This window comes from Protomyctophum parallelum (genome assembly GCF_964188405.1).
Source record: "Protomyctophum parallelum genome assembly, chromosome: 20".
In the NCBI taxonomy this organism is placed as follows: domain Eukaryota; kingdom Metazoa; phylum Chordata; class Actinopteri; order Myctophiformes; family Myctophidae; genus Protomyctophum; species Protomyctophum parallelum.
The window spans coordinates 37,334,795-37,361,897 of NC_139718.1; the positions used below are offsets into that span (position 1 = coordinate 37,334,795).

The following is a 27,103-nucleotide window of genomic DNA, read 5'->3' on the forward strand; positions in this document are numbered from 1 at the left end:
AAAGAAAGAGACCCAAGAGAAATGGTTGTGTTATGGTTGTGCAGTTTATAGGCTTATGCAATCAGGAGAGATCCAGGCCAGGGGATATAGTTTGAGAACCGCTGATCAAACGCTGGTTTTTCAGAAAACCCGTCTTAGAATCGGCCTCAGGGTTAAACTATCGGGGGTAGAAAAAGGCCCCAAAAACATCATAAACCTGACGTCCTCACAAGTGTATATACAGCAATACAAACAAACGAGTGTCTGTCTGTCTGTCCATCAAGGCCAGTATACTGTAGGAGCCTATCTGCTGCTCAGTGTGCTGAGGAATGCCAGGTATGGATGCTCTGCCCCACGGCGTCGGCTTCCGTCTCAACCAACCAACCACCGCCAGGCTCACACTGGGCAGGCAGGCCCCCCCCCCCGTCCCCAAACCCCCCCCCCCCCCCCCCCACCCAGCAGTGCGAGTCACACTGGGGTAATTCACTTGGCGTCGGGTAACAGACATCTGTCACTCAGAATGCCCCCGGGGACACAGAGCGAGGGAGGGAGGGGGGGGGGGGCTGCTACGGGTGGGGTGGGGTGGGGAGGGGGTGCACCCAGTTGCATACTGTTGCATACACATTACACACACGTGCGCGCGCACAGACGCACACACACACACACACACACACACACACACACACACAGAGCTGTAAACACAGGGTGTGAGTGTGACAAAAGGCGGTCACACACACACAAACAAACAAACAAACAAGTGGCCATAAGGAGGACAAGAAGCCTCGTTGTTGACCGCGAATACAAGAAGAAAACAGAAACCTAACGACGTCATTAAATACGTCTTCTTCTATAGACAATTGTGAGCTTTACAGTATGCCGCTACCCCCCCCCCCCCCCCCCCCCCCCCCACACACACACACACACAAACAAAAAAACAAAAAACAAAACAATAGACACTAGTCCTCCTCCACTCAATGAAACCTCCTTGGGGAGGTCTCCATGGCAACTGCCAGAGGGGCAGCGTTGGTCGTGCTGAGGTGGCTGCTGTACATGCCCCGTCTGTCTGTCTCCCTGTCCGAGGAGGAGCAATGCTTTATGGGAGATCAGGTTCCCCCCCCCCCTGGGGATGGGGACGTGGGGGGGGGGAGGAGAGGAGAGGATAGGGGGGAGGGGGGGGGTGGGGGCCGTGTTGCTGGCATTCACATGTTAATTCCTCTCCATTGGTGATTACACCCGCTTTAAACCAACTGACAACTACAGCTGGAGTCAGGCGCTTAACGACACGCTGCTGGAAGGATGAGCCGCGTGTGCATATGTTTGCGTGTGTGTGAGTGTTTGTTTGTATGCAGAGTGTGTGTGTGTGTGTGTGTGTGTGTGTGTGTGTGTGTGCACGCACGTGAGAGTCCTCCTCTGTGTGATCCATAAAACATCAATGATAAATGATGACACATTATTATCAGAGCTACTGCCACGAAAAAAGAAAAAAAAAACAGCACCACACACACACACACACACACACACACACACACACACACACACACACACACTCTGACACGGCAGCCAGCCAGCCAGCCAGCCCGGGCTGTCAAACAATCCAATAGCTGTATGTAAATCAGCCCGTCCTCCGCATGAAGATCAGTGTCAGCGGCGCTCGGCCGTGTGTGTGTGTGTGTGTGTGTGTGTGTGTGTGTGTGTGTGTGGCGTTCAGGCTGACGTGACACCACCGCTGCGCGGCGTGTCCCGAGAGAGAGAGAGAGAGAGAGAGAGAGAGAGATCGCAAACACAGGCCCACCGGCCGGGCTTGGAGCCCAAACTGTCTCAGCTCAAGCTTGGCATGGACGAGCCCAAAGGCATGAACGTGTGATCACAGAAGCCAGCAGAGGCATGACAAATATCAACCCAGGGGTCCTTGAAGGGGTTCCCGGGGAGGGGGGGGGGGGTCCCCTGCAATTTACTTTTTTTTAAATAAATATTGTCACAATCATGTGAACCACATTATCCATATTTTATATTTTTGTCTATTAAAACCCATTTTAGGCAGGAAGTTCCGGGAACCCCTTTTTGGTGTTATACGTTATGCTTATTAATATATGCAAATATATTATTATTGCACCGAGTGGCGCGCTACGAGCTTGTAGGTCTGCTATTTTTGAAAAATCGAAGAACGACCGACATAGAAACATATAGCCTTTTCAGAAAACTTGTCATTTTCAAACGGACATTCTTAGAATCTGATCTCAGGTCAGAATGGGTTAAAAAGTCATGAAAATCTTTCAATATATACGGGGGGGGGGGGGGGCAACCATATCAATGTGGGGGGGGGGGGGGGGTTCTCCTTGGCACAACAAATCACTGATCTCCGGACACAAGGATACAAGCTCTGGTACAGAGTCAACAACTCACTGATCTCCGGACACAAGGATACAAGCTCTGGTACAGAGTCAACAACTCACTGATCTCCGGACACAAGGATACAAGCTCTGGTACAGAGTCAACAACTCACTGATCTCCGGACACAAGGATACAAGCTCTGGTACAGAGTCAACAACTCACTGATCTCCGGACACAAGGATACAAGCTCTGGTACAGAGTCAACAACTCACTGATCTCCGGACACAAGGACACAAGCTCTGGTACAGAGTCAACAACTCACTGATCTCCGGACACAAGGATACAAGCTCTGGTACAGAGTCAGACGGGACTTGACGGCCCGGCTGGCGTTGATGCAGGTGGCCCTGACGAGGCTGGGCAGCAGCGCCGCCGTGACGATGGCGCCGTTGAACAGCGGCCCGAAGAACGGGACCTGAGAGGAGAGAGCCAAGACAAGGGGAGGAAATGAGGACCCGAGATCAGATTCTAAAAATGTCTTCTACACATCCTGACCGTTTTCTGCAAAAAACGTGTTTCTATATGTCGGTCGTTCTTCGATTCGAGTGGCGCGCTACGAGCCTGTAGGTCTGCTATTTTTAAATAGCTAAAGCATAACATAGTGCTAACACCCAAAAGGGGTTCAGTCACTCTCAATCCAGGGCAAGGTAAGCAAGGTACACACACAAGGTAATACATACAATCAATACAGTGATCTGGGATCATGGGAACACAAATAACCTTCATCTTCAGGCTAAACAGGATAATATCAAGAAAGAAAATCTATAATCTGTACATTGGGACTATAATACACTATATAGGATGCCAGGTCGACCATGACCCATGGCGTCTGTCTGCATAACATGCCATCAAAGTTACATTTGAGCCTTTGCCTGCAAAGGTCGTCAAGGATAGGGCAAGTGCTACGGCAAGTGCTATGGGCTAAGGTCAAGGCTGAAGAGGCCGCACGACGGATGATTGGGAGAGAGTGTGGACATTGTTAATGTCTACAAATGTTAAGACATTTCAACATTTCAAAACCATGCCACATAATTGATTCAAACTTAAAACGCGATGAGTGCACTCTGGCTGCGCTCGCTGATCGCACGGTGCATTTTAAATTGGACGCGAGAGTTGATTAAAAAAAAAAAATCTTATTCGGAGGCACCCGTTTCTCCATCTGTTCGAGGACCAGGGTTCAAGTTGAAATTGGATTTCGTCCGACTTTGCATGACAACCGCACATATCTAATGTGAATCAATGTCAGGCAAATGAAATTAAAATGACAATCAATACTAGACAATGGTCTCGTATTGAACTAGCGGACAAATACAATGAGGCAATATGCATCTCAGCGCGTGTGTGTGTGTGTGTGTGTGTGTGTGTGTGTGCGTGCATACACGTCTGTTCATGCATAGTGGAGGGGGGGGGGGCCCTTAATCACTGGAGCTCAATGGTCGTTGACCTGGAAGTTGACGTGAATGTCAAAGTCTTCCAAAAGGTCCTCCCTGCAGTCTTTGTCGTTATGCTGAGAGGCCGCTTGATCCCGAGCGCAACAATAACTCATACGAGGCGTCGTCGTCCACGACACCAATGTGCTTCAGAGGAACGGAAACGTAAAGAAACACACTCTGAAACCTATACAGCGAGCAGCGTGACATTGTGAGGAACGGCGGAACCCACAATGCCGGTGTCGATTGCTTGACGGGTTCTTGGCATTGGCAAAACAGAAGGGTCTGGAGGGGGGGGGGGGGGGGGTTTGTGGAAAGAAGATGGCCGCAGGCCTGGCACAGTATAGGAGGCTGTGCGCTGCGCGCGCGGGGGGGCTGCTATCACCAGGCTGGCAGAGGCGCGCTGGCAGGTTTTAACGGAGCGGCCAAAGCCGCTGCGATTCCTGGCTCTCCGCTCGCCGTCCGTTCCGCCATGTTTAATCCATTCTGACCGGGCACCCATTTTGGTGTTGGCATCATGTTATGCTTTAGCTATTGAAAAATAGCAGATCTACAAGCTCATATCGCGCCACCGAGTGGCGCGATACGAGCTTGTAGGTCTGCTATTTTTGAAAAATCGAAGACACTTTTAGAATCTGATCTCAGGTCAGAATGGATTAATAATGAAACTGTCAGGATGTAATAGACATTTCTAGAATCTGATCTCAGGTCAGAATGGGTTAAAACCATGCCCTGGCCAGAAACGCACTCCGTTTTAGATGGAGGCTGTGGACACGGTTTGGACTGTCTCTCTGTAAAGCCAAGCAGCCAGAGGACACCGTGGCAATGACAGAGTCTCTTTGGCCTCATGGAGAATATTGCACTGGTCAGCCGCCGCTTGGAAAAGAGTCACGGGTGATAACCGTCTCTACAACAACAAATACAAAAAGTATAAGCTAGGAAAATGTGCTAGCTCGGAGCACTGCCAGGCCAGATTTAGCCAATCAGGATGAAAAATGAAAAAATGAAAGGTCTTGTCTTGATGACATGACTATAGAGATGCGTGCCGGTTTGTGTGATGTTTGGACAAAATCTATAAGAGCAATATAATTAGCAACACGTTTGTTCAGCAAAAATCGGTCTCCTGGTGGCGCTATGACAGCCCATTGTGACGTTTCACGTTCACGATCGGAGACATTTTGTTCGAAACGAGACACAAACAAGACACTTTAGATTTGCCAATCTGGAAGGAAAATGACAAATCGGACAGATTCGTCTTGATCACATGACTATAGAGATGTGTACAGATTGTCGTTTGGACAAGATCTGTAGCAAAATAGCAAAAAAAGAATTATCTTTGTATAATTTAACGTATGAGTATGGGAGCTCGCTTTTTGTAAACGTCATTCCTTTGGTCAGATTATGTTAGTAGTACTAGTAGTTAGTAGTATGTTAGCATAATGTAACCATTACTTTTAAATTTTTCACGTTTGGTAGGATTAGTGTTATAGTGTTTGTTATTGATTTAAGGTTAGGTTTAGTTCGTTTTGCTTGTTTCTTTGTGCTGCCCCATATAGTACAGCAGATAATAGGAACGATCTTTCACTTGGTGATACAAGCGTGAAATTTGGCATGAACATGCCTCTGGGTCACCTCTTTAAAGGACAACTTTAGTTTTTTTCAACCAAGGTTCATGTTTTAGGTTGTTATTAGAGAAACTAAAAGGTGAGTGTTAATTTTCTTTCATTTGCTGCTTTCTTTCGTTTTGGGGATTTTAGCAGTTTTTGACAGGGGGGCGGGGGCATTCGAGCATGGGGCTAAATATGTATTTTTTTACAAAAATTATGGCGTTTTATTTTTTTATTATTTACTATAGTCCTAATAAACCCCAATAAATTACATCTGGCCACAACAAATCACAGGATCTATTAAATGTGACAAACTGACATATTGAGCCTATACACACAGTATAAGCCTTACCCCAGTAGGCTACCTTCACATTCAGTAGATCATGTGATCTTCTGTGGCCAGATGTAATTTCCTGGGGTTTATTAGGACTATAGTAAATAATAAATAAATAAATCACCATCAAATTTGGTAAAAAAATACACATTTAGCCCCATGCTCGAATGCCCCCGCCCCCCTGTCAAAAACTGCTAAAATCCCCAAAACGAAAGAAAGCAGCAAATGAAAATAAATTAACACTCACCTTTTAGTTTCTCTAATAACAACCTAAAACATGAACCTTGGTTGAAAAAAACTAAAGTTGTCCTTTAACTTTTTTAACCGAGCCAACGAAAAATCCAATATGGCGGTCATTTTTCAAGATGGCCGCCAAATAAAAAAGGCCTTTTGTGGCGGTTCTGGACAACCATGGGTGCGGCCGACTCGAGACCGGGCACTGCACTCCCTGTGGGTGTGTGGACCGTGTGTGTCGAATTTGAAGTCGGTGGGGCGAACGGTTCTCGAGTTACGTGGATTACAGATGTACACACGCACACAAAATTCGTGCAAAATAGCAGATCATTGGAACGGTTGTTCGCTTGGTGATACAAGCGTGACATTTGTCATGAACCTTCCTTTGGGTCAACTCTTTAACTTTTTTAACCGAGCCATCCAAGAATCCAATATGGCGGTGCTATTTCAAGATGCCCGCCACATCTAATTGTTAGCCTATGTCTACATTTCTTACAAATTTTAGGAAAAATTTCACCATTATAGATAGATAGATTTTTATTTATTTATTATTATTTATATTATTATTATTATTATTATTTTTTTTTTCATACTGAAAATGGTAGCATGCGAATGCTAACTTAATGCTAACATGGTAGCATGCTAATGCTAACATAATAATGCTAACATGGTAATATGCTAGAATGCTAACATAGCATGCTAACATGCTAATTAGCATTAGAAAATGGTAGCATTAGCATGCTACCATTTTCAGTATGAAAACTAAAAATAATGACAAAAATAAAAAATTAAAATTATTAAAAAAATTAAATAAATCTATCTATCTATCTATAATGGTGAAATTTTTCCTAAAATTTGTAAGAAATGTAGACATAGGCTAACATTTAGATGTGGCGGCCATCTTGAAATAGCACCGCCATATTGGATTTTTCGCTGGCTCGGTTAAAAAAGTTAAAGAGGTGACCCAGAGGCATGTTCATGCCAAATTTCACGCTTGTATCACCAAGTGAAAGGTTCTCTTACAATATGGCTGTTAGCCGCTGTACTAATATACAGTAAAGCCTTATTGAGTGGTGAAACCACTCCAAGGAACAGCAATGTCCGTGCCCACCTATGTGTTGGTTCACCCGCCTATGTGACGTTAATGAGCACGAGTATGACTATTAGTACCAGTAGGGGCGCTGTTGTGCCAGAAACAGAGATAGAGATAGTGCTGTACTGTTGCCTGCTAATGAGAGAGAGAGAGATAGAGGGTATAGTTGCACCACTCAGTTTACACGGGTGTGATTTCTTTCATTCATTAAGAGCCAACACAGAGCAATATTTCCCACCAGGGACTCACGGTAACCTCGCGTCAGTGTCACCAGACCGCCCTCCTCGGAGGACAGTCTGGCAACCACTCGAGGTGGAAAGCCTGGTGACGCGAGGTTTAGGTAACGTGGAGCAAAAACACCGGCATTGTCGGTATAGGCGGGTCTTTATGCTGTCGGGATTTTTGAATGGCGCGGTAAAAAGGGGTCCTTTCGGGGTCCATTTGTACACTCCCACCGTTACATCAACACTGAGGACCTTATTACGGCACAGTGCCATGAGAGTAGCCGAGATGAACGCAAGCTGAGCGAGGGGGAGGTACTGGGAGCACCATGACAACAGAGACATGAGGAGGAACGCATGAAACCAATTCAAAAGGCCAGGGTGAAGAAAGGCCTGTTGAAATCCCACACATTGGTTTGAAAACCGGGGAGTTGTTGAAATTAGCTGTGCAGTTTTTGGGTCACGTCAGTGTGTACAAGTCACGCACATGAACCGTAGCGGGAACCTTTCCGGGAATGTCGTACATTTGTGAAAGATTTTCAAAAATAACAGATCTACAAGTTCACAATGCATCACATTGTGGGCTGAACACAGCACAGAACATGCAGTTCTTCATGGGGTAGACAGACATACCTGTGGTTTCTTCATGATCTGAACACAGAACATGCAGTTCTTCATGGGGTAGACGACGATCAGAACGTCTCCGAAGTCCGTGGGAATGATGCCGCGCCGGTAGTCCCTGGTGTGCTCCGACCACACGATGTGAACCTCGTCGTTTCCCAGGTGTCGCAGCTGAGCGTGCACGCACACGCACACACACACACACACACACACACACACACACACACACACACACACACACACACACACACACACACACACACACACACACACACACACACACACACACACACAAACGGGTTCAAGTAATGTGTCATTCGGCCCAGGCCGTAGCGTAACGGTCTGGGCACCGGACTGGTAATCCAGTCGCAGTGTGCCGCGGGTTCGACTCCCGGACCCGACACGGCCTTTACTGCATGTCATCCCCCCATCTCTCTCCCGTTTCCTGTCAGCCTACTGTCTGTCCCTTCAAAAATCAATAAAAGGCGTAAGCCGCAAAAAAGAATCTTAAAAAAAAAAAAAAAAGTAATGTGTCATTCGATCATGGACCCTGGCCTGAGTGGAAATTAACCACAGCTAAAATATAATTCTGTCTTTCTGCATCGGTAGAGATTCCATAGACAACTAAGTAAAGTGGCTATTGAACACTTTATCTATACCAACTGTTTGGTGGCACCATATTGGCCCAACAGTCTGCCGTCACCCAAGCGGATGCGTGCATGCCACCTCGCCCCTTCAGGGCGTTACTGGTCTCTGTCAGGTGGAAACGCCAGGTTCAAAACGGTTCACTTTCAAGGATTCAATTTCAAAAGTAGCAGATCTACAAGCTCAAAATGCGCCGCTTTTTGTCGACTAAATCTACAGGTGATTTAGTCGACTAAAATGTACTTTGCCGGGCCTTGATGCCGACGTAATGGCTGATTTTACACTTGCTGAAAATAGCCGATCTACAAGCTCACAACGCGTCGCGCTGCGAGCTTGTAGATCGGCTATTTTCAGCATGCATCCAAGTGTAAAATGACTTATAGTGGATCTTGTCCACTAGTCCCTTCCTAACATTTTAGTCTTGTCCACTAGTCCCTTCCTAACATTTTAGTCTAGCTTTTATTTGTTGACAAAACCGACAGTATATTTAGTCATGGTTTTAGTCGACGAAAACAACACTGCCGCACCGTCCGCTGCCGTTCCTCGGAGCGATGCGTCAATGTGATTGTCATTATTAGCAGGTTCAAACCGTTCCTCCACGCGTGTCTACCGAAGCAGGAGGTCGGTCTCTCTCTCTCTCCACAATTAAAACCATTTCGTAACTCTCTGAATTCTCGACGGACATTCAAACGGTTTGGTTTGTTACAAATGTAGGACACGGTGGTGTTGTAATGGGTTATATATATATATATATATATATATATATAGCCCCGGGAATAGGCCAGTCTATATATATATATATATATTCCCGGGGCTATTTTTATTGCTTTTTCATTACAAATTCAAATGACCAAACACAACATGCATAGACAAGATTGAGCATTTCAAAACCAATCATTCAAATCCAATTAACTTTACTCCCATAAGACCTCAAATTGCCTCCCATTTCCATGTTCCTGTTCACAAACACAAATGAGTCTGTCCGGGACAAAAAGGTACGCTCAAATGACAGGAAATTGACTGATTGTACTTGAAACAGGTAAACACCTTCTTCTCGCCTCCTTAGACGAAGAGATGCACATGGCTAAGTTATATTTTATAACAGATATGAAGACACACATGGCCAAGTTATACTTTATAACAGATATGAAGACACACATGGCTAAGTTATATTTTATAACAGATATGAAGACACACATGGCCAAGTTATACTTTATAACAGATATGAAGACACACATGGCCAAGTTATATTTTAAAACAGGCATGAAGACACACAAGTTATATTTTAAAACGAGTATGCTCCAGTACAAGGCAAGCTAGACTGACTAAGTCTATCACTTCTCAACTTGAGACCCAACAACGGCCCCAAACTTACACACTTTAAAAAGAAAATCATTTTAATCCTATCATAGGGCTACGGAGACGCAGTATAGCCCCATTATAGGGCTATACTAAATAGTTAAAATAGTCTATATACAATCTCGTAATGCGTCTGGTTTTGACAAGAGATTTGGTGTAGAGGGGGAAAAGAGGGTACAGAGTACAGAGCCCAGGGGCTCCAGACAATCATTACTAATTAGCCTTGGCTTTTGTGTTGTTTAGCACCGTACTAGGCAGAGGGTTGAGCATCACTGTGATGACCAGCTCATAGTTTGAGGATGGTCATCCTACTGTATCTGCTTAACCCATTCTGACCTGAGATCAGATTCTAAAAATGTCTTCTACATCCTGACAGTTTTCTGAAAAAGCCATGTTTCTGTGCGAGTCGTTCTTCGATTTTTCATAAATAGCAGACCTACAAGCTCGTAGCGCTCCACTCGGTGGCGCGCCATGAGCTTGTAGGTCTGCTATTTTTCAATAGCTAAAGCACAACGTAATGCCAACACCAAAAGGGTAAAGTAAAGTAAAAGTAGCAATACCACAACGTAGTACAGTAATATAACCCATTTAGACCTACGGTTTCTGGAAAACTTAATATATTTATTCCAAAACTACAAATACATGTTGCTATGAGTATATACCGTACACGGCAACGACAACATAACAATGTGTTCCTGTTCCTGTGTTAAATAACAATACGGATAAAAAAGGGGTTCCGGACTTCCGGTCCATAATTTTTGCTTAGAATTGGACGGAATGATTTAGATCATTTTATTCACATTTGAAGACTTTCGATCTGATGGGCTAAAATGGGGAGGGAACATTTTCGACGACGTCCCAAACGGGAATAACACCGAATGTTGCGCGACAGGCGCTCCCAGCCTGTGGAGCGAGTACAAGTATATATGTATACAAGTACTGTATTCAAAAATGTACTTGAGTTGAAGCCTCAAAACATACTTTACAGCACCAAAGCAAAAAGTACTAATGACTTTCAAAACGTGCCAATGTGTTGTTGAGCCGACGGTGTGTCGGTGGAAAAGTGGGCTTTCCACTCGGAGAAGCAAACATCTGCCAATGTACTGTGAGGCCTAATGAGCCATTAGGAAAACATGCCCTCGCCACCAAAAAATGCAATTAGCACATTCTATTGTGAGCCCTTAATTATGGTAATACGGTAATGTTAAACAAACCCACGGCATGCTGATTACGCCGCCGCCGCCGCCACCAGTTCAGACCGTCTGCCACGGCGTTCTGCATGTTTCCACGCAGGTCATCGGGACAATTTCGGCGAAAGGTGTTGAATATGCATCCGCGCCGAGCCCAATCAACCCGGGGACCGGGGGACGGACGTTAATTGGGGCAAGAGTGTATTAGCGTTTGGATGAGATGAATCACAGGGTTAACAAGGGCACTTATGCCTTCGCTCGACAGCCTGTCTGCGTGCGCTCGACCTATCCGAGGCCTTGATGGCGGCGTGGCGGCAACGCGTGACTCTCCTTTCCTATAAAATATGACCTAAGTCAAAGGCTCTTGTCCAATTAGCCCCCTCTGACCCCCCACCAAGGCAACAGGCCCTAGCATGCGCACGCACACGCACCACACACACACACACACACACACACACACACACACACACGGATGGAGCTGGGAGCAAAAGGTCCCCCTGACGAGCACAAGCGTCTTCTTAGAAAAACATGGTTTGCAGCCGGCCAGTTAAGCCACGGTTTGCCCGAGGGGCTGGAGAGTGTGGCGGCTGAGACACACACACACGCACGCACGCACACACACGGACACACACACACAAGACACAAGTCCTCTCCGACATGGCCTGACCCCCACCCTGCAGGTCGCTCCTATAACCGCATTACTGCAGCCAGCTGCTGCTGCTGCTGCTGCTGCTGCTGCTGCCGGGCGCTGAACAGCTCTGCCCTAAAGCTCACAATTGGATTGGAGGAATTCATGGGTTTCTTTTTTTTCTCCTTTCCTCTTTTCTTTTGGGTTTAGCTGGAAGGAGGGGGGTGGGGGTGGGGGTGGGGGGGGGGCTGTTTTATTTTTCCTTTTTTCTCTGCTTCCTTCAAACAGACAATCCCCCCCCCCCCCTCCTCCCTCTCGGTATGAATCTATGGTCGCAGGCGGGGCCTGGCGGGTGGCTTTGCTTGGGACTGAAAGTTTTATTTGTAAATTGACAGGGAAACTTCCTGCTTGGATACAGATAAAGCGTCTTTTTTTCATCACAATTCTTCAGCCCCCCACCCCCGCCCCGTGTCTCTCTCTCTCTCTCTCTCTTAAGCCTCCATGCATGCGGTCAGCCTGCCAATGTTCTGCGGGGGCCCGCGGCTAGTACAGGGATCTGTGGCGCGGGGAGGAGGAGGAGGAGGAGGACCAATTACAGTGGCTCCCGGTCAAATGAATGGAAGCGGGCCGGTGGCACACTCTGGCCCGACGGGGCCCGGCCCCCTTCTCCACAGACCTGGGCCCCTCGCGCGCACGCAGGCAGGCAGGCAGGCAGGCAGGCAGCCCGGGCCCAAATCTAATCTGCGCTCAGCCTAACAAATTTTCGCTGCCACTGAGCACAGGTTCAGTACGGGGTCGAGAGAAGGGAGCCGGGGAGGGGGGGAGAGAGAGAGAGAGAGAGAGAGAGAGAGAGAGAGAGAGAGGAGGATCTGTAGACGCCCCGGCAGTGGGGGAGCAGATATGAACAGAGCCTGATGAATTTCCCCTCTCAGCGGGGCATCGCATGAGAAGATTGGCGGCTAATTTCTCCGTGCTAACTGCTGCCGGTTGCGCTGCACAGCCCTGGGTTCCCGCCGCAGTCAGTGCCCTCGATCGATCGCCCCCGTGGCGGCGGCAGGAATCGGATGAAAGCGTCCCGCCGGCATCCGTCCGGCGCCGCGGCATGGCGGTGGAAAGCTAATGGCTGAATCCAGGCCCTGGTCACAGCACACGGGGATGGGGGAGGGGGCAAGGTCTGGGCCAATCATAGTCATTATGCCATCTCTCCCCCTCATCTTAATCTCTCTCTCTCTCTCTCTCTCTCTCCCTCCCTCCACTCACGGCCGTTTCCTCTCGGCTCGCCAGGCCTCCCCCCGGCCAGGGGCGCTAATCAATGCCCGCACTCTGAAGTCACACCTCCTGATCACACAGCTGAACACAGAGACACAACAACAGCCACAGCTCTGCTCTGGGCAGGATGGATGCTGCAGCCATTTCACAGCATCCAACTCAGTTAAAGCAACATTCTGCTGTGTACGGAACGTGTTATACTTATACAACTATAACATTCTGCCTCTGTATGGAACGTGTTCTACTAGAACTAGTGCCTCTCGGACGTTCTTCACCAGTTTCAGCTAGCCGACAACTGAGAGACAGGACCAACGTTCCGGACAGATAAAGCTGCCTTTATTCAGAAGGTCAGGAGGCAGCTTGTCTGTCCGTTCTTGTCTTGTCTCTGTGTCCACGATAAAAGCAATCGGCATTGGCAAGCTCACAGCGTGGCGCGTCGCGCCACGCTGTGAGCTTGTAGATTTTCCACTACATCTTAAAACACATTATGTGCCCTTACATTCTTTCAAAATAGCGACGTGGGGTGCCCACAGTTTGACCCACATTTGGACTTTTTTGTTTTTGACTAAGGCGTCCACAGATGTCTGGGCACTACATGCGGTAGTTCCTAGGACGTCTGTGGACGTCTTGGGCATATATTGTGTTAAATATTTGTTCTAATTCATGGAATTTCTTCTTTCTAGATTTTTCTTTAATATCTTCTACTGATTTTCTTTTTTAATCAATTCATGGCAAGTTTTGCTTTTTTCTGAATGTTTTATGAAAATGTTTTTGAAATAACAACACTTAACCCATTCTGACCGGGCACCCATTTTGGTGTTGGCATCATGTTATGCTTTAACTATTGAAAAATAGCAGATCTACAAGCTCATATCGCGCCACCGAGTGGCGCGATACGAGCTTGTAGGTCTGCTGTTTTTGAAAAATCGAAGAACGACTGACATTTTTTAGAATCTGATCTCAGGTCAGAATGGGTTCATCAGACCAGTGTGTGTCCGGTGGAAACCTCGTATGAATCTGATCTCAGGTCAGAATGGGTTAAGGGCAGTCATCTGAGTCAGATGGCATGCGTGCACACACACACACACACACACACACACACATACACACACGCTCGCACACACACACATACACACACGCTACAGGTACCTTCTTGGTGAGGCAGTCGTCCGAGTCGGAGGGCATGCGCGTGGACACGTGGAAGATGGCCTCCAGGTTGGAGGTAGCGTAGTACGGGGCGGTGACGCCCGTGCTGCCGTTTCTCTGGAGACCCCCCATGAAGCCGCAGTGTGTGGCCAGCTCCACCTGACACACGCACGCACACACGCACACACACACACACACACACACACACACACGCACACACACACACACACGGATCAAATCTAACGACTGAATATGTTTGCATGACCAAGTCCTAACGTGTGATTTGTGAAAAAGTGTGAAAGGAGTTATTACACGGTGGGCCCAATAAGGAGTGCATGTGTGTGTAATGTACCTCCCAGCCCATCCCAGCCCTGTGTGTGTGTGTGTGTGTGTGTGTGTGCGTGTGTGTGTGCGTAACGTACCTCCCATCCCAGCCCTGTGTGTGTGTGTGTGTGTGTGTGCGTGCGTAGCGTACCTCCCATCCCAGCCCTGTGTGCGTGTGTGTGTGTGTGTGTGTGTGTGTGTGTGTGTGTGCGTGCGTAGCGTACCTCCCATCCCAGCCCTGTGTGTGTGTGTGTGTGTCTGTGTGTGTGTGTGTGTGCGTGCGTAGCGTACCTCCCATCCCAGTCCAGACACAAAGTTCTCGTAGTCCTGGCTCCCAGCGCTGTTGGACAGGATAGAGCACTTGTCCTCCTGACCTTCTCCGATGTAAAACACGGCGATCTTGTGGGTCTCTCGACTGCAGGGGAGAGAGAGAGAGAGAGAGAGAGAGAGAGAGAGAGAGAGAGAGAGAGAGAGAGAGAGAGAGAGAGAGAGAGAGAGAGAGAGAGAGAGAGGGGAAAGAAAAGTACATGGGTTTCAACGTTAAGCCATCCCCACCCCCAACCCCCCCGATCCCAACAACTACCGTCTGCGGCTGATGCGAGACAGGGAATGCTTACAAAAGGTGTCATTTTCCTAACAGTACGATCGTGGTATTTGCCACTATACTTATATAACCCCACGTTGGACCCTAGAGTCTCGGGTTCTGGAGACAAAGATTACGTCGAAAAAATACCCGATCTACAAGCCTGCAGTGGGGATCTAGAATAGACTGAAGAGCCCCGGGGGGGGGGGGGGGGGGGGGGGGACGACTCTAGGTCAGCTAAGCACACAGGGTTTTTAAGCGAGAGATAATGTAAGGGACTACGCCGAGTGCTTGCTTCCCCTCCCGTTTGCGCAGAACGTTGCAAAGACACGATAAATAAAAAAAAGAGAGCGACGGCAGAGTTCCCCCATCTGTATCCGCCGTTGCCATGACGGGAGGGACGCGCCGGGGCCAAATTGGGGGCATTTTGCGTGCTTGGACACAGGTTGCTATGAGGCAGGCAGGTATATAGTCATCTGGGAGGGAGCGAGAGATAGAGAGGCCGATCCGGGGGGTATTCTTTAATTAGCTGTGTAGAGTGCCTATTGATTGTGTGTGTGTGTGTGTGTGTGTGTGTGTGAGAGAGAGAAGCAGAGAGAGAGAGAGAGAGAGAAAAAGAGGCTAACTAAAGTGAAAGAGCTGTGATCAGGGTGAGACGGTGTAGATTAGGAATAAAAGGGTGACGGCACTCTGAGCAATTTCTGGAGTGTGATTTGCACTCAGAAAGAGGCAGGTTCATTAGCACATCCATGGCAGAGGAGGGGAAGACGCCGTGCTGTTTGGCTGCAGCCACTGGTCTGTGTGCGATAAAAGATAACAGCGTTCTGGTGTTGTTCGACAACAGAGCCATGCCAACCATGTTGGCATCTTGCGTAGAGGCAAGCAGAAATATCGCTTTGGCAGATATATTAGTTATATATATACACATAAAAGTGAGTGATGCGAGTGTGGCACATTTTGAGCTTGTAGATCGGCTACTTTAGAATATATATATATTTTTTTTTACAAAACATCAAACAAAACTCCAATAATCGGAGGTCTATGACTCTCCGGAAGTCGGACAGAATTGACCGGGCTCTAGTCTTGTGTACGTCTCCACCCACACACCCACACCCACACCCACACCCACACCCACACCCACACACACACACACACACACACACACACACACACACACACACACACACACACACACACACACACACACACACACACACACACACACACACACGTCTAACAACTAGAAGAGCATCAGCGTACCACTGCCTGGAATCCAGGTTCTTCAGTTCTCTCAGTAGCTTGGAGTTCTTCTTCAGCAGATGAAAGCTTTTCCTGTGAAAAGTAAATAAAGAAGATGGTACAAATACAAATGGCAGTGTCAACGAGTGAGACGGTGTGGAGTGCAGATCCTGACCCTGTCCCACAACTCAATTGCCAAGTTTGATCGAACTCGGATTAAAAGACGCCACCAGTTATCACCATTACATGACAAGCTAACACGGGCAGACAGATGTGGTTGCAAGAAGACGAGGCGCCTCCACCCTTCAAACTTTCAAAACCGCCCTCAAAACCCACCTCTTCAATATTGCTTTCCCTAGCTAACTCTTTTCACCGTTTTAATGTTTTCATTCCTTAGCTTTTAGTGGGTTTTTTTCTCAAATAGTTTTTATTTTTGTAGCTTCCTCTTGCCCCCCCCCCATGTAAAGCGTCTTTATGGCACTCTGAGATATTATTATTATTATTATTATGAAGCAAACCTTGTCGGGAGTCTGAGTGGGGAACGATTTAAATGGGGAACGATGCAATATTATATTACTTGCATTTTCAGCATTTACAAGTATCCGTTGTGCTTGTTTTTATTCTCTTCATGACTCCACGCTCGTGTGTGTGTGTGTGTGTGTGTGGAGTCACGGGGCCAAGCGGCACGTTGCTGCTTCGCCTTCGCCACCATTAAGAGGTGTGAGAGCTTTTTAATGCAACGTGGAGGAGGCGCGAGCGAGCCAGGTGACGCGCCGGACGCCGATGCGTACCTGGGTGAAACCAGCGTGGGCTCCTTGGCCCCGTGGAGAAGAGATTAACTGACTCCAGACTTCTAACAGGCTTCCCCTTTCTCCCCCTCAGCAGGGGGGGGGGGGGTCTCTGGTAACGAGGCAGCAGCTGGGTCACTTTGAGGATGGGGGGGGGGGGTATATTAATACAAACGTATAATATCAGCAGACTGCAGAGTTGAGTTTCGACAGTCCTCCTTTCAAATCGTGCGTCGATCAGGTTGTCACAGGGAGACATTTCAGAACTCTGGTTGCCTTAGTGTCTACACTGTAGCTTTTTTCCAAAACTTTTTAAGAGAAATTAGACATTTGCCCGTGGTGCCCAAATGAGTGAAAATAGCAGAGCTTCACACTGTGTTGCTAGCTTGTGGATAATTCATTTATTTATTGAAATGATTTTTAATTTACATTGTTTTTGTTTAAACTTCATGTAGGAAACTAAACTAAACTAAAAAGAGGGTATTTACTAGCGAACCATAAAAATGTTACCTGGAGGAATGTTTGCTTTCGCCATATTTGTTGGACAATTATGTTTTAGTTTCTTTTATGGCAGTGTTCATTTTTTTTCTTGCACCAAAATACTATGGTTTGTGATTTTTAGTTGACTAAGACTAGACTTAGACTAGTTTAGATTGCCTAACCAGGCCTAAAGCTAATTGGTGTTTTCAAAGACTACGCTTAAATCCAAGGTTAGGGTACCGTGCTGTTACCTGCGGTCCCATGAGTTAATTAGAGTTAAGGTTAGGGTACCGTGAGTTAATTAGAGTTAAGGTTAGGGTACCGTGAGTTCATTAGGGTTAAGGTTAGGGTACAGTGAGTTCATTAGGGTTAAGGTTAGGGTACCGTGAGTTCATTAGGGTTAAGGTAAGGGTACAGTGAGTTCATTAGGGTTAAGGTTAGGGTACAGTGAGTTCATTAGGGTTAAGGTTAGGGTACAGTGAGTTAATTAGAGTTAAGGTTAGGGTACAGTGAGTTCATTAGGGTTAAGGTTAGGGTACAGTGAGTTCATTAGGGTTAAGGTTAGGGTACAGTGAGTTCATTAGGGTTAAGGTTAGGGTACAGTGAGTTAATTAGAGTTAAGGTTAGGGTACAGTGAGTTAATTAGAGTTAAGGTTAGGGTACAGTGAGTTAATTAGAGTTAAGGTTAGGGTACCGTGAGTTCATTAGGGTTAAGGTTAGGGTACAGTGAGTTCATTAGGGTTAAGGTTAGGGTACCGTGAGTTCATTAGGGTTAAGGTTAGGGTACAGTGAGTTCATTAGGGTTAAGGTTAGGGTACCGTGAGTTCATTAGGGTTAAGGTTAGGGTACCGTGAGTTCATTAGGGTTAAGGTTAGGGTACAGTGAGTTCATTAGGGTTAAGGTTAGGGTACAGTGAGTTCATTAGGGTTAAGGTTAGGGTACAGTGAGTTCATTAGGGTTAAGGTTAGGGTACCGTGAGTTCATTAGGGTTAAGGTTAGGGTACAGTGAGTTCATTAGGGTTAAGGTTAGGGTACAGTGAGTTCATTAGGGTTAAGGTTAGGGTACAGTGAGTTCATTAGCGTTAAGGTTAGGGTACAGTGAGTTAATTAGGGTTAAGGTTAGGGTACAGTGAGTTCATTAGGGTTAAGGTTAGGGTACCGTGAGTTCATTAGGGTTAAGGTTAGGGTACAGTGAGTTCATTAGGGTTAAGGTTAGGGTACAGTGAGTTCATTAGGGTTAAGGTTAGGGTACAGTGAGTTCATTAGGGTTAAGGTTAGGGTACAGTGAGTTCATTAGGGTTAAGGTTAGGGTACAGTGAGTTCATTAGGGTTAAGGTTAGGGTACAGTGAGTTCATTAGGGTTAAGGTTAGGGTACAGTGAGTTCATTAGGGTTAAGGTTAGGGTACAGTGAGTTCATTAGGGTTAAGGTTAGGGTACAGTGAGTTCATTAGGGTTAAGGTTAGGGTACAGTGAGTTCATTAGGGTTAAGGTTAGGGTACAGTGAGTTAATTAGAGTTAAGGTTAGGGTACAGTGAGTTCATTAGGGTTAAGGTTAGGGTACAGTGAGTTCATTAGGGTTAAGGTTAGGGTACAGTGAGTTAATTAGAGTTAAGGTTAGGGTACAGTGAGTTCATTAGAGTTAAGGTTAGGGTACAGTGAGTTAATTAGAGTTAAGGTTAGGGTACAGTGAGTTAATTAGAGTTAAGGTTAGGGTACAGTGAGTTAATTAGAGTTAAGGTTAGGGTACAGTGAGTTCATTAGGGTTAAGGTTAGGGTACAGTGAGTTCATTAGAGTTAAGGTTAGGGTACAGTGAGTTCATTAGAGTTAAGGTTAGGGTACAGTGAGTTCATTAGAGTTAAGGTTAGGGTACAGTGAGTTCATTAGGGTTAAGGTTAGGGTACAGTGAGTTCATTAGGGTTAAGGTTAGGGTACCACGTCGTTACCTGCGGTCCCAGGAGTTCATGCCCAGGTCGTTGAGCAGCAGCCTGCAGAAGTAGAACGGCGCCTTGGGCTCTTGGCGGGCGGGCTCCCGGTGGCTGGCGGCGCGCACGCTCACGTCCGCCTCCCACCTCCCCACCTCCTGGGCCTCCCGCGCCGCCTGCCGGCCGATGGCGTCCAGGATGGCGGCCTCCTGCTCGGGGCTCATGCCGCAGGGCAGCGGGGCCGGCTGGTTGAGCCGGGGCTGCCGCGGCTGGGGCAGGCACTCCGGGCTGCTCTGGCCCAGGTCCTCCAGCAGCTGGTCCAGGACGTCCGGCTCCTCCTCGCCCCCCTCCTGCTCCTCCTCCTCTTCCTCCTCCTCCTCCTCCTCCCCCCGTGACCCGAAACACACATTAGGGATTCGCTGTGGGATCGGCAACACAACGTGTTGCTTCGCACCACGTTGTGAGCTTGAAGATCGTCTATTTTTCCAATACATCTTAAATATTTTGTTTCGCTTTTCTCGCAATGTTTTTCTTTATTTTTTTTACATATTCTTTGGTGGCTTTCGCCTTTATTTTATATATTTTTATGGAGGGACAGACATTAGGCTGACAGGAAATGGGGGGAGAGAGATGGGGGGGGGGGGAAGACATGCAGTAAAGGCCGTCGGGACCGGGAGTCGAACCCGCGGCACACTGCCAGACTCTGGATTACCAGCCGAGGTGCCTGGACCGCTGAGCCACGGCCCAGGCCCCCTCGCAATGTTTTTAAATGATAATAATTAAAAACCAAACAGCAGGGAACAAAAACAAAGGCGACCCCGGCATAACAATGTGTCCGCGGCCCACAAACAGTGCCGTGTGTAAGCTATTACCTTCTTGGCGAGGCAGTCGTCCGAGAGGGACTCCCCCCCCATCAGGGAGGCGCGGGGGTCCGAGCAGGAGGACGAGGAGGGTCCCTTGGTCGGGGAGCCGGGCTGATGTTTTTGGCTGTCGTGGATGGGCCGGGGTGGGCGGCGGTCACCTTCCGAGACCTTGGCCCCCTCCGGGGGGGTGCGGTACAGGACGGAGGCGTCCCACGAGTACTTGCCCGAGATGTCGCGGACGATGACGCGCACCTGCCAATTTACAATCAACACATTCAGATCTGACTTGGATTCTACAAAGTGTCTTTTAACCCATTCTGACCTGAGATCAGATTCACACAAGGTTTCCACTGGGACACACGCTGGTCTGATTAACCCGTTCTGACCCGAGATCAGATTCTAAAAAAATGTCAGTCGTTCTTCGATTTTTCAAAAATAGCAGACCTACAAGCTCGTATCGCGCCACTCGGTGGCGCGATATGAGCTTGTAGATCTGCTATTTTTAAATAGCTAAAGCATAACGTAATGCTAACACCAAAATGGGTCCCCGCCCAGAATGGGTTAAATCATGACAGTTCTCAGATAAACTTATGTTTCTATATCAGTGGTTCTCAAACTATTTCATGTCAAGGACCCCCAGAATTATCTGTATTTGGCCCACCGACCCCCCCATCTGAAAATATGTTGTTCCCCACAGAAGCAAAGATTTGAGTTAAAAACGTTCGCTCTGAAATAATATAATATTCAAAGATTTGCACCACATTTTCACAATTTCTCAAAAATAGCAGAATCTAAATAGCTAAGCAAAGCAAAGCAAAGTTACCATGTTTACCCAGGGTAACTGGACTAAGCTCAATGACTTGTTTACAGCCAGGCCCTGCTCATAGAACATTTCATGGTAGGGGTTCAATGCCTTGCTCAAGGGCACTTCAACGGTGGTAATTCTAACGTGCCGGTTCCGGGGATACGAACTAGCGACCTTCCGATATCAAGACCGCTCCGCAAAACCGTTCGGCCACCGCTGCCCCATAAAGTTAAGCTAAAGGGTGCTCAAAACACCCAGAATGGGTGAAGAAGACACTCTTAATCCAGAGCTTAAAATGGCATTAAACAAGTAATACAAGTAATTAGTAAACCAAGAACCTAATCATCCGTCTAACAGTAGAATATCTGTACATTGAAACTATAAACACTATAGGATGCAAGATCAATCTGTCCATATAACATCACATGCTATCTAAATTAGTCATCATATTTCAGCCTTCGCATATACGCTAGGGCATTCACTTCTAGTCATTTTTACTAGTTGACTAGTTGCTTAATGCCCTAGCATACGCCTGCAAGGACATCAGGGCTAGGGCAAGTGCTACGCCAAGCGGCAGCGCTACGGGCCAAGCTGGAGTCGAGGGGAGGGAGGGGAGAGAGGGAGAGGAGAGGTGGAGTCTTCACCTGGGACGAGGGCTGAGAGGGAGAGGAGGGAGGGGAGAGGGAGAGGAGAGGTGGAGTCTTCACCTGGGACGAGGGCTGAGAGGGAGGGGAGGGAGGGGAGAGGAGAGGTGGAGTCTTCACCTGGGACGAGGGCTGAGAGGGAGGGGAGGGAGGGGAGAGGGAGAGGAGAGGTGGAGTCTTCACCTGGGACGAGGGCTGAGAGGGAGGGGAGGGAGGGGAGAGGGAGAGGAGAGGTGGAGTCTTCACCTGGGACGAGGGCTGAGAGGGAGGGGAGGGAGGGGAGAGGAGAGGTGGAGTCTTCACCTGGGACGAGGTCTGAGAGGGTGGGGAGGGAGGGGAGAGGAGAGGTGGAGTCTTCACCTGGGACGAGGTCTGAGAGGGTGGGGAGGGAGGGGAAAGGGAGAGGGAGAGGGAGAGGTGGAGTCTTCACCTGGGACGAGGGCTGCGGCGGCTGGCCGGCGGCGGCGGCGGGGGCCGGGGGGGCCTCGGCGGGGATCTGCAGGTAGGACACCAGCGTGCTGTCGTTGAACACGAACAGCTGCAGGTTGGGGCTCTTGAAGACCTCGGAGGAGAGCTCCGACGACTCCACGTGGGGGTTGTCGTGGTTCTCGCTCACCAGGCTGTGCAGCAGGGCGGGCCCGCCGCTCAGCGGGTGGTGGCCCAGGTGGTTCACCAGGTGGGTCATCACCATGCGCGCCGTCAGCGGGATCAGCTCCATGCTGCGGCGCTTCTTCTCTGGAAGAGAAAGGCGTGACAGTGTCATTATTAACCCATTCTGACCCGAGATCAGATTCTAAAAGTGTCTTCGATTTTTCAAAAATAGCAGACCTACAAGCTCGTATCGCGCCACTCGGTGGCGCGATATGAGCTTGTAGATCTGCTATTTTTAAATAGCTAAAGCACGACATGATGCCGACACCAAAATGGGTGCCCGGTCAGAATGGGTTAATTGGTATAAATGTCAATCGGATATATAGTATAATATAATTTTGCATCTTTGTGACAGGCCTAAACATTCTCCCCTTCCTCCCCACACACACACACACACAGGAACAGTTTTGACCTGGGTTTTGACTCGTAATCATTTTGGAAATATTCAAATTTGCCTCTTACAGCACACACAAGATTGGTAGCCGTATCGGCTGATCATGAGAAAAACAATCGGTGATCGGGAGAAGTCCCCAAAAAACCTGATTGTAGCATCCCTCAAAAAATGCATGAGGGTTTAGTATATTTTGAAGGCCAAAGAGTTGATTTATACTCGGTTGCGTCATGCACCAAAAATAGCCGATTTACGAACCGGCGTGCAAATCAAGCATAGATCAGGTATTAGCGGTGATATACGGAGTATAACGCTGCGTTCACACTAGCGGTGATGAAAGCTGCAAAGCGACCCAGCGTGGTGGTGGGGTGGTCAGTTACACTGTCGCCGAATCGCTGTGGAAGTGTCGCTCGCGCTGAGCGACAAAAACATAAAGGGTTTTTGTAGCCGCCGAGCGTGAACGCAGGCGGGATGCGGTCGGCGCGCGCGAGCGAGCTTTGTGTGGTTATCTCTTTTGCATGACTGTGGCAGACCCACCGACGGACATCTCTCAAAAGCCTCCCGTTGTATTGACACGCTATCTCGCTATGCCCCTTTTCATACAAAGCCAAACCTCATTGATAATCACTAATAGGAGTATTTTCATTTCATGTTTTCCTTTTTGTAGTCGTCCGTCCCCCCGCCTCCAACGGCTTGGGCCAGCACACCTCTCTAAGTAGGCGGCATCTAATCATGCAGAGACAACCATTGACTCTCCTTACAATGGACGAGCGAGCGCGCCGAGACTAGCCGAGCGCTAATGAGAGAACCAACACCCTTTACAGGCCGCTGAATAGGGCCGCTGCTCGGCGAGTCGCGTTTATGTAAATGCGCAGGTTTTTTTTTTTTTTACTACCCCCCCCAGTGAAAGGCATACGTGCGGTGCTTTATTCCATTCTGACCGGGCACCCATTTTGGTGTCAGCATCATGTTATGCTTTAGCTATTTAAAAATAGCAGATCTACAAGCTCGTATCGCGCCACCGAGTGGCGCGATACGAGCTTGTAGGTCTGCTATTTTAGAAAAATCGAAGAACGACTGACATTTTTTAGAATCTGATCTCAGGTCAGAATGGGTTCATCAGACCAGTCTGTGTCCGGCGGAAACCTCGTATGAATCTGATCTCAGGTCAGAATGGGTTATTCCATAGTGCTGCAGGAGGAGGGGAAAAGAAGAAGCACAAGGTGACGTGCTTTTGCATTGTGACACTATCAATACCATCATCCTCCATCAAAGTGGAGAAAGCTCTTTGGGAAAAGCAGGGCCGAGCTGCATTAGCCCATTCTGACCCGAGATCAGATTCATACGAGGTTTTCCGCCGGACACACACTGGTCCTGATGAACCCATTCTGACCTGAGATCAGATTCTAAAAAATGTCAGTCGTTCTTCGATTTTTCAAAAAATAGCAGACCTACAAGCTCGTATCGCGCCACTCGGTGGCGCGATATGAGCTTGTAGATCTGCTATTTTTAAATAGCTAAAGCATAACATGATGCCAACACCAAAATGGGTGCCCGGTCAGAATGGGTTAGAGATGCACTGGTTCTTTGATGTGACTTGATCAATATGACGCAGGGGTGAGGGGTGGGGGGTGGGGGGGTGGCGTGTGCATATATAGCCAGGCCGGTCTCCCTTTGCTTTGCTCTTTTGATAGTGTTTTGTTGTTTCTACTGCAGCTGTGTGCTCAGCAGCACATCAGTAGCAGCACGAGCTGAAACATCCGCACATTGTTTCAGTGGCCAGACAAGACGCGCGTGCACACGTGCACTTTTGAGGGGGTTGGACTGAAATGACATCAAAAGTTGAGGACATGAAACGTGTGTGTGTGTGTGTGTGTGCGCGCGCACGCGGGAGAAAGGGAAATGCATTACCTAATGGAACACCAAGGTCACCAACAAACAAAAAAATACCTCACATTTATATCAAAACCCCATAATGGGTGGTCTCTCAGGGGCTAAGCACTAATGTGGACATTCCGCTCAACCGGTGATGCGTGATTTACTTTTCCTACTTTTAATGAGATATATTGACATTTAATGGAGAGGTTCTAAATGGACAGAGTACTTAGAGGTTACATCTCCCCCACGGAATCTATTTTGGTTTTTGTGTGAGACACACACACACGCACACGCGCACGCAGACGTGCACGCAGACGTGCACGGACGTGCACCAATGAACATGGGAACATACGTATGTTAAATGAAACTTAATTTCCGTTTGCCGTTTGTCTTCGTAATCAAACACTGCAGAGGGCAGATAAGACAAATAACTACATTTTAAAAATAGTAGAAATATAGCTGATCTACAAGCTTAATCCCCGCCCTTGCTGCATTTTAATTGGAAAATGTTTGAAAATGTGTGAAGCATTTTCAACATGGATAGGATCATGCAAAAAGAATGGCGATTATCTCAAACAATTGCGATTAGGCGATTGATTATACGCCGTAATCGTGACAGGCCTTGATGTCATGCAGTGTTGATTTTGGCAGCACATTTCTATTTTAGTTTTAGTCACAGTCTTTTGAATAGTTTTCATTTTGTTTTAGTCACCCGGAATGTGTTATTGTTAATCAAAGTTTTAGTCGACTAAATCTACAGTTGATTTAGTCGACTAAAATGTATTTTAGCGGGCTGATCTTACACTTGACTTGACAACCAATGACTTGTCTTTTACTTATACTGGATCTCTTGTCCACTCGTCCCTTCCTAACATTTTAGTTATAGTTGTTGTAGTCTTTAGTTTTAGTCATCGCAGCTTAGTTTTCATTTAGTTTCCATTTAGTTTTCGTCAGTGGAAAAAGGTAGTCGACGAACATTTTTCGCCATAGTATGTCGACGACATCAACACCGTCATGTCATGATGTGACACAGTGTTGTTTTCGTCGACTAAAACTAAGACGAAGAATGTTCATCGACTACCTTTTTTCACTGACGAAAACTAAATGGAAGCTATGGGACTAGTGGACAAGAGATCCAGTATAAGTCATTTTACACTTGGTTGCAGGCTGAAAATAGCTGATCTACAAGCTCACAACGTGAGCTTGTAGATCTATGCTATTTTCAGCAAGTGTGAAATCAGCCATCACGACGGCATCAAGGCCCGCGCCAAAACACATTTCAGTCGACTAAATCAACTGTAGATTTAGTCGACCAAAAGAATCGCACGCGACTAAAATGTGACTAAAACTAAACTAAAAATCAAAATGTGCTTGCCGAGATCGAGTGACGCGACGGTGCGTGCGTGCGTACGACGTACTGCACTACGTACCCTCTGCCACCGTGAGCAGGTTGCCGTAGTCTGCGGGGCTGGCGGCGGCGGCGGCGTGGGACGAGGCCTCGGAGCTCTTCACCTGGCCCAGCATGAGGAAGGGCTCGTAGTCCGTGGACAGGTCGGCAGGCTGAGGAGGTAGTGGCTCTGCTGCGTGTGCAGGTTGGAGCCCGACACGCAGCAGTGCAGCACCTGCATGGTGACACAGACACACACACAGATGGAGTCGCATCGGACGGTGCAGCACATTTAGAGCTTTTACATGCACCGTTAGGCTTTGGGGATTTTCAAACGGTTCCCCTTTAACCCATTCTGACGCGAGATCAGATTCTAAAAAAATGCTTCTACATCCTGACACTTTTCTGAAAAAGCCATGTTTATGTGTCAGTCGTTCTTCGATTTTTCAAAAGTAGCGGACCTACAAGCTCGTAGCGCGCCACTCGGTGGCGCGCTATGAGCTTGTAGATCTGCTATTTTTCAATAGCTAAAGCATGACATAATGCTAACACCAAAAGGGGTTCCCGCCTGCAAAACTGGTTAAACACCACGAACGCCAGGGTATTTAACCCATTCTGAACGGGAACACGTTTTGGTGTTAGCATCCTGTCGTGCTTTACCTATTGAAAAATAGCAGATCTACAAGCTCATATCATGCCACCGAGTGGCGCGATACGAGCTTGTAGGTCTGCTATTTTTGAAAAATCGAAGAACGACTGACATCGGACCAGTGGGTGTCCAGTGGAAACCTCGTATGAATCTGATCTCAGGTCAGAATGGGTTAAGGCCATTAAATCAGAGCGCCGTCCTGGATGTAGCTGAAGTAGCTAGATGTGTAGCCAAATCACCGCCGTGGTCGATCGGCAACAGCGGGAGGTATGGTTCATTCTAACGCACCAGAAGACGGAAGTTATTCACGGCTCCCGGCCATGTAAAAAAACCTCTGACAAAAGGTAAACAGT

At 47.7% G+C, this 27,103-nt stretch overlaps 1 protein-coding gene across 1 annotated transcript in view; it reads right to left on the minus strand.

The window, feature by feature from the left end:
* Positions 1–27,103, minus strand: part of ralgapa2 (Ral GTPase activating protein catalytic subunit alpha 2) — a 238,429-nt gene that overhangs the window by 59,711 nt on the left and 151,615 nt on the right. The window contains exons 37-41 of the mRNA XM_083792352.1: positions 16,312–16,383; positions 14,760–14,883; positions 14,148–14,303; positions 7,920–8,078; positions 2,655–2,782 (exon numbers count right to left, since the gene is read on the minus strand). Of these exons, the coding sequence (XP_083648478.1) occupies positions 2,655–2,782; positions 7,920–8,078; positions 14,148–14,303; positions 14,760–14,883; positions 16,312–16,383 (639 nt within the window). The remainder of the gene's footprint in view (positions 1–2,654; positions 2,783–7,919; positions 8,079–14,147; positions 14,304–14,759; positions 14,884–16,311; positions 16,384–27,103) is intronic.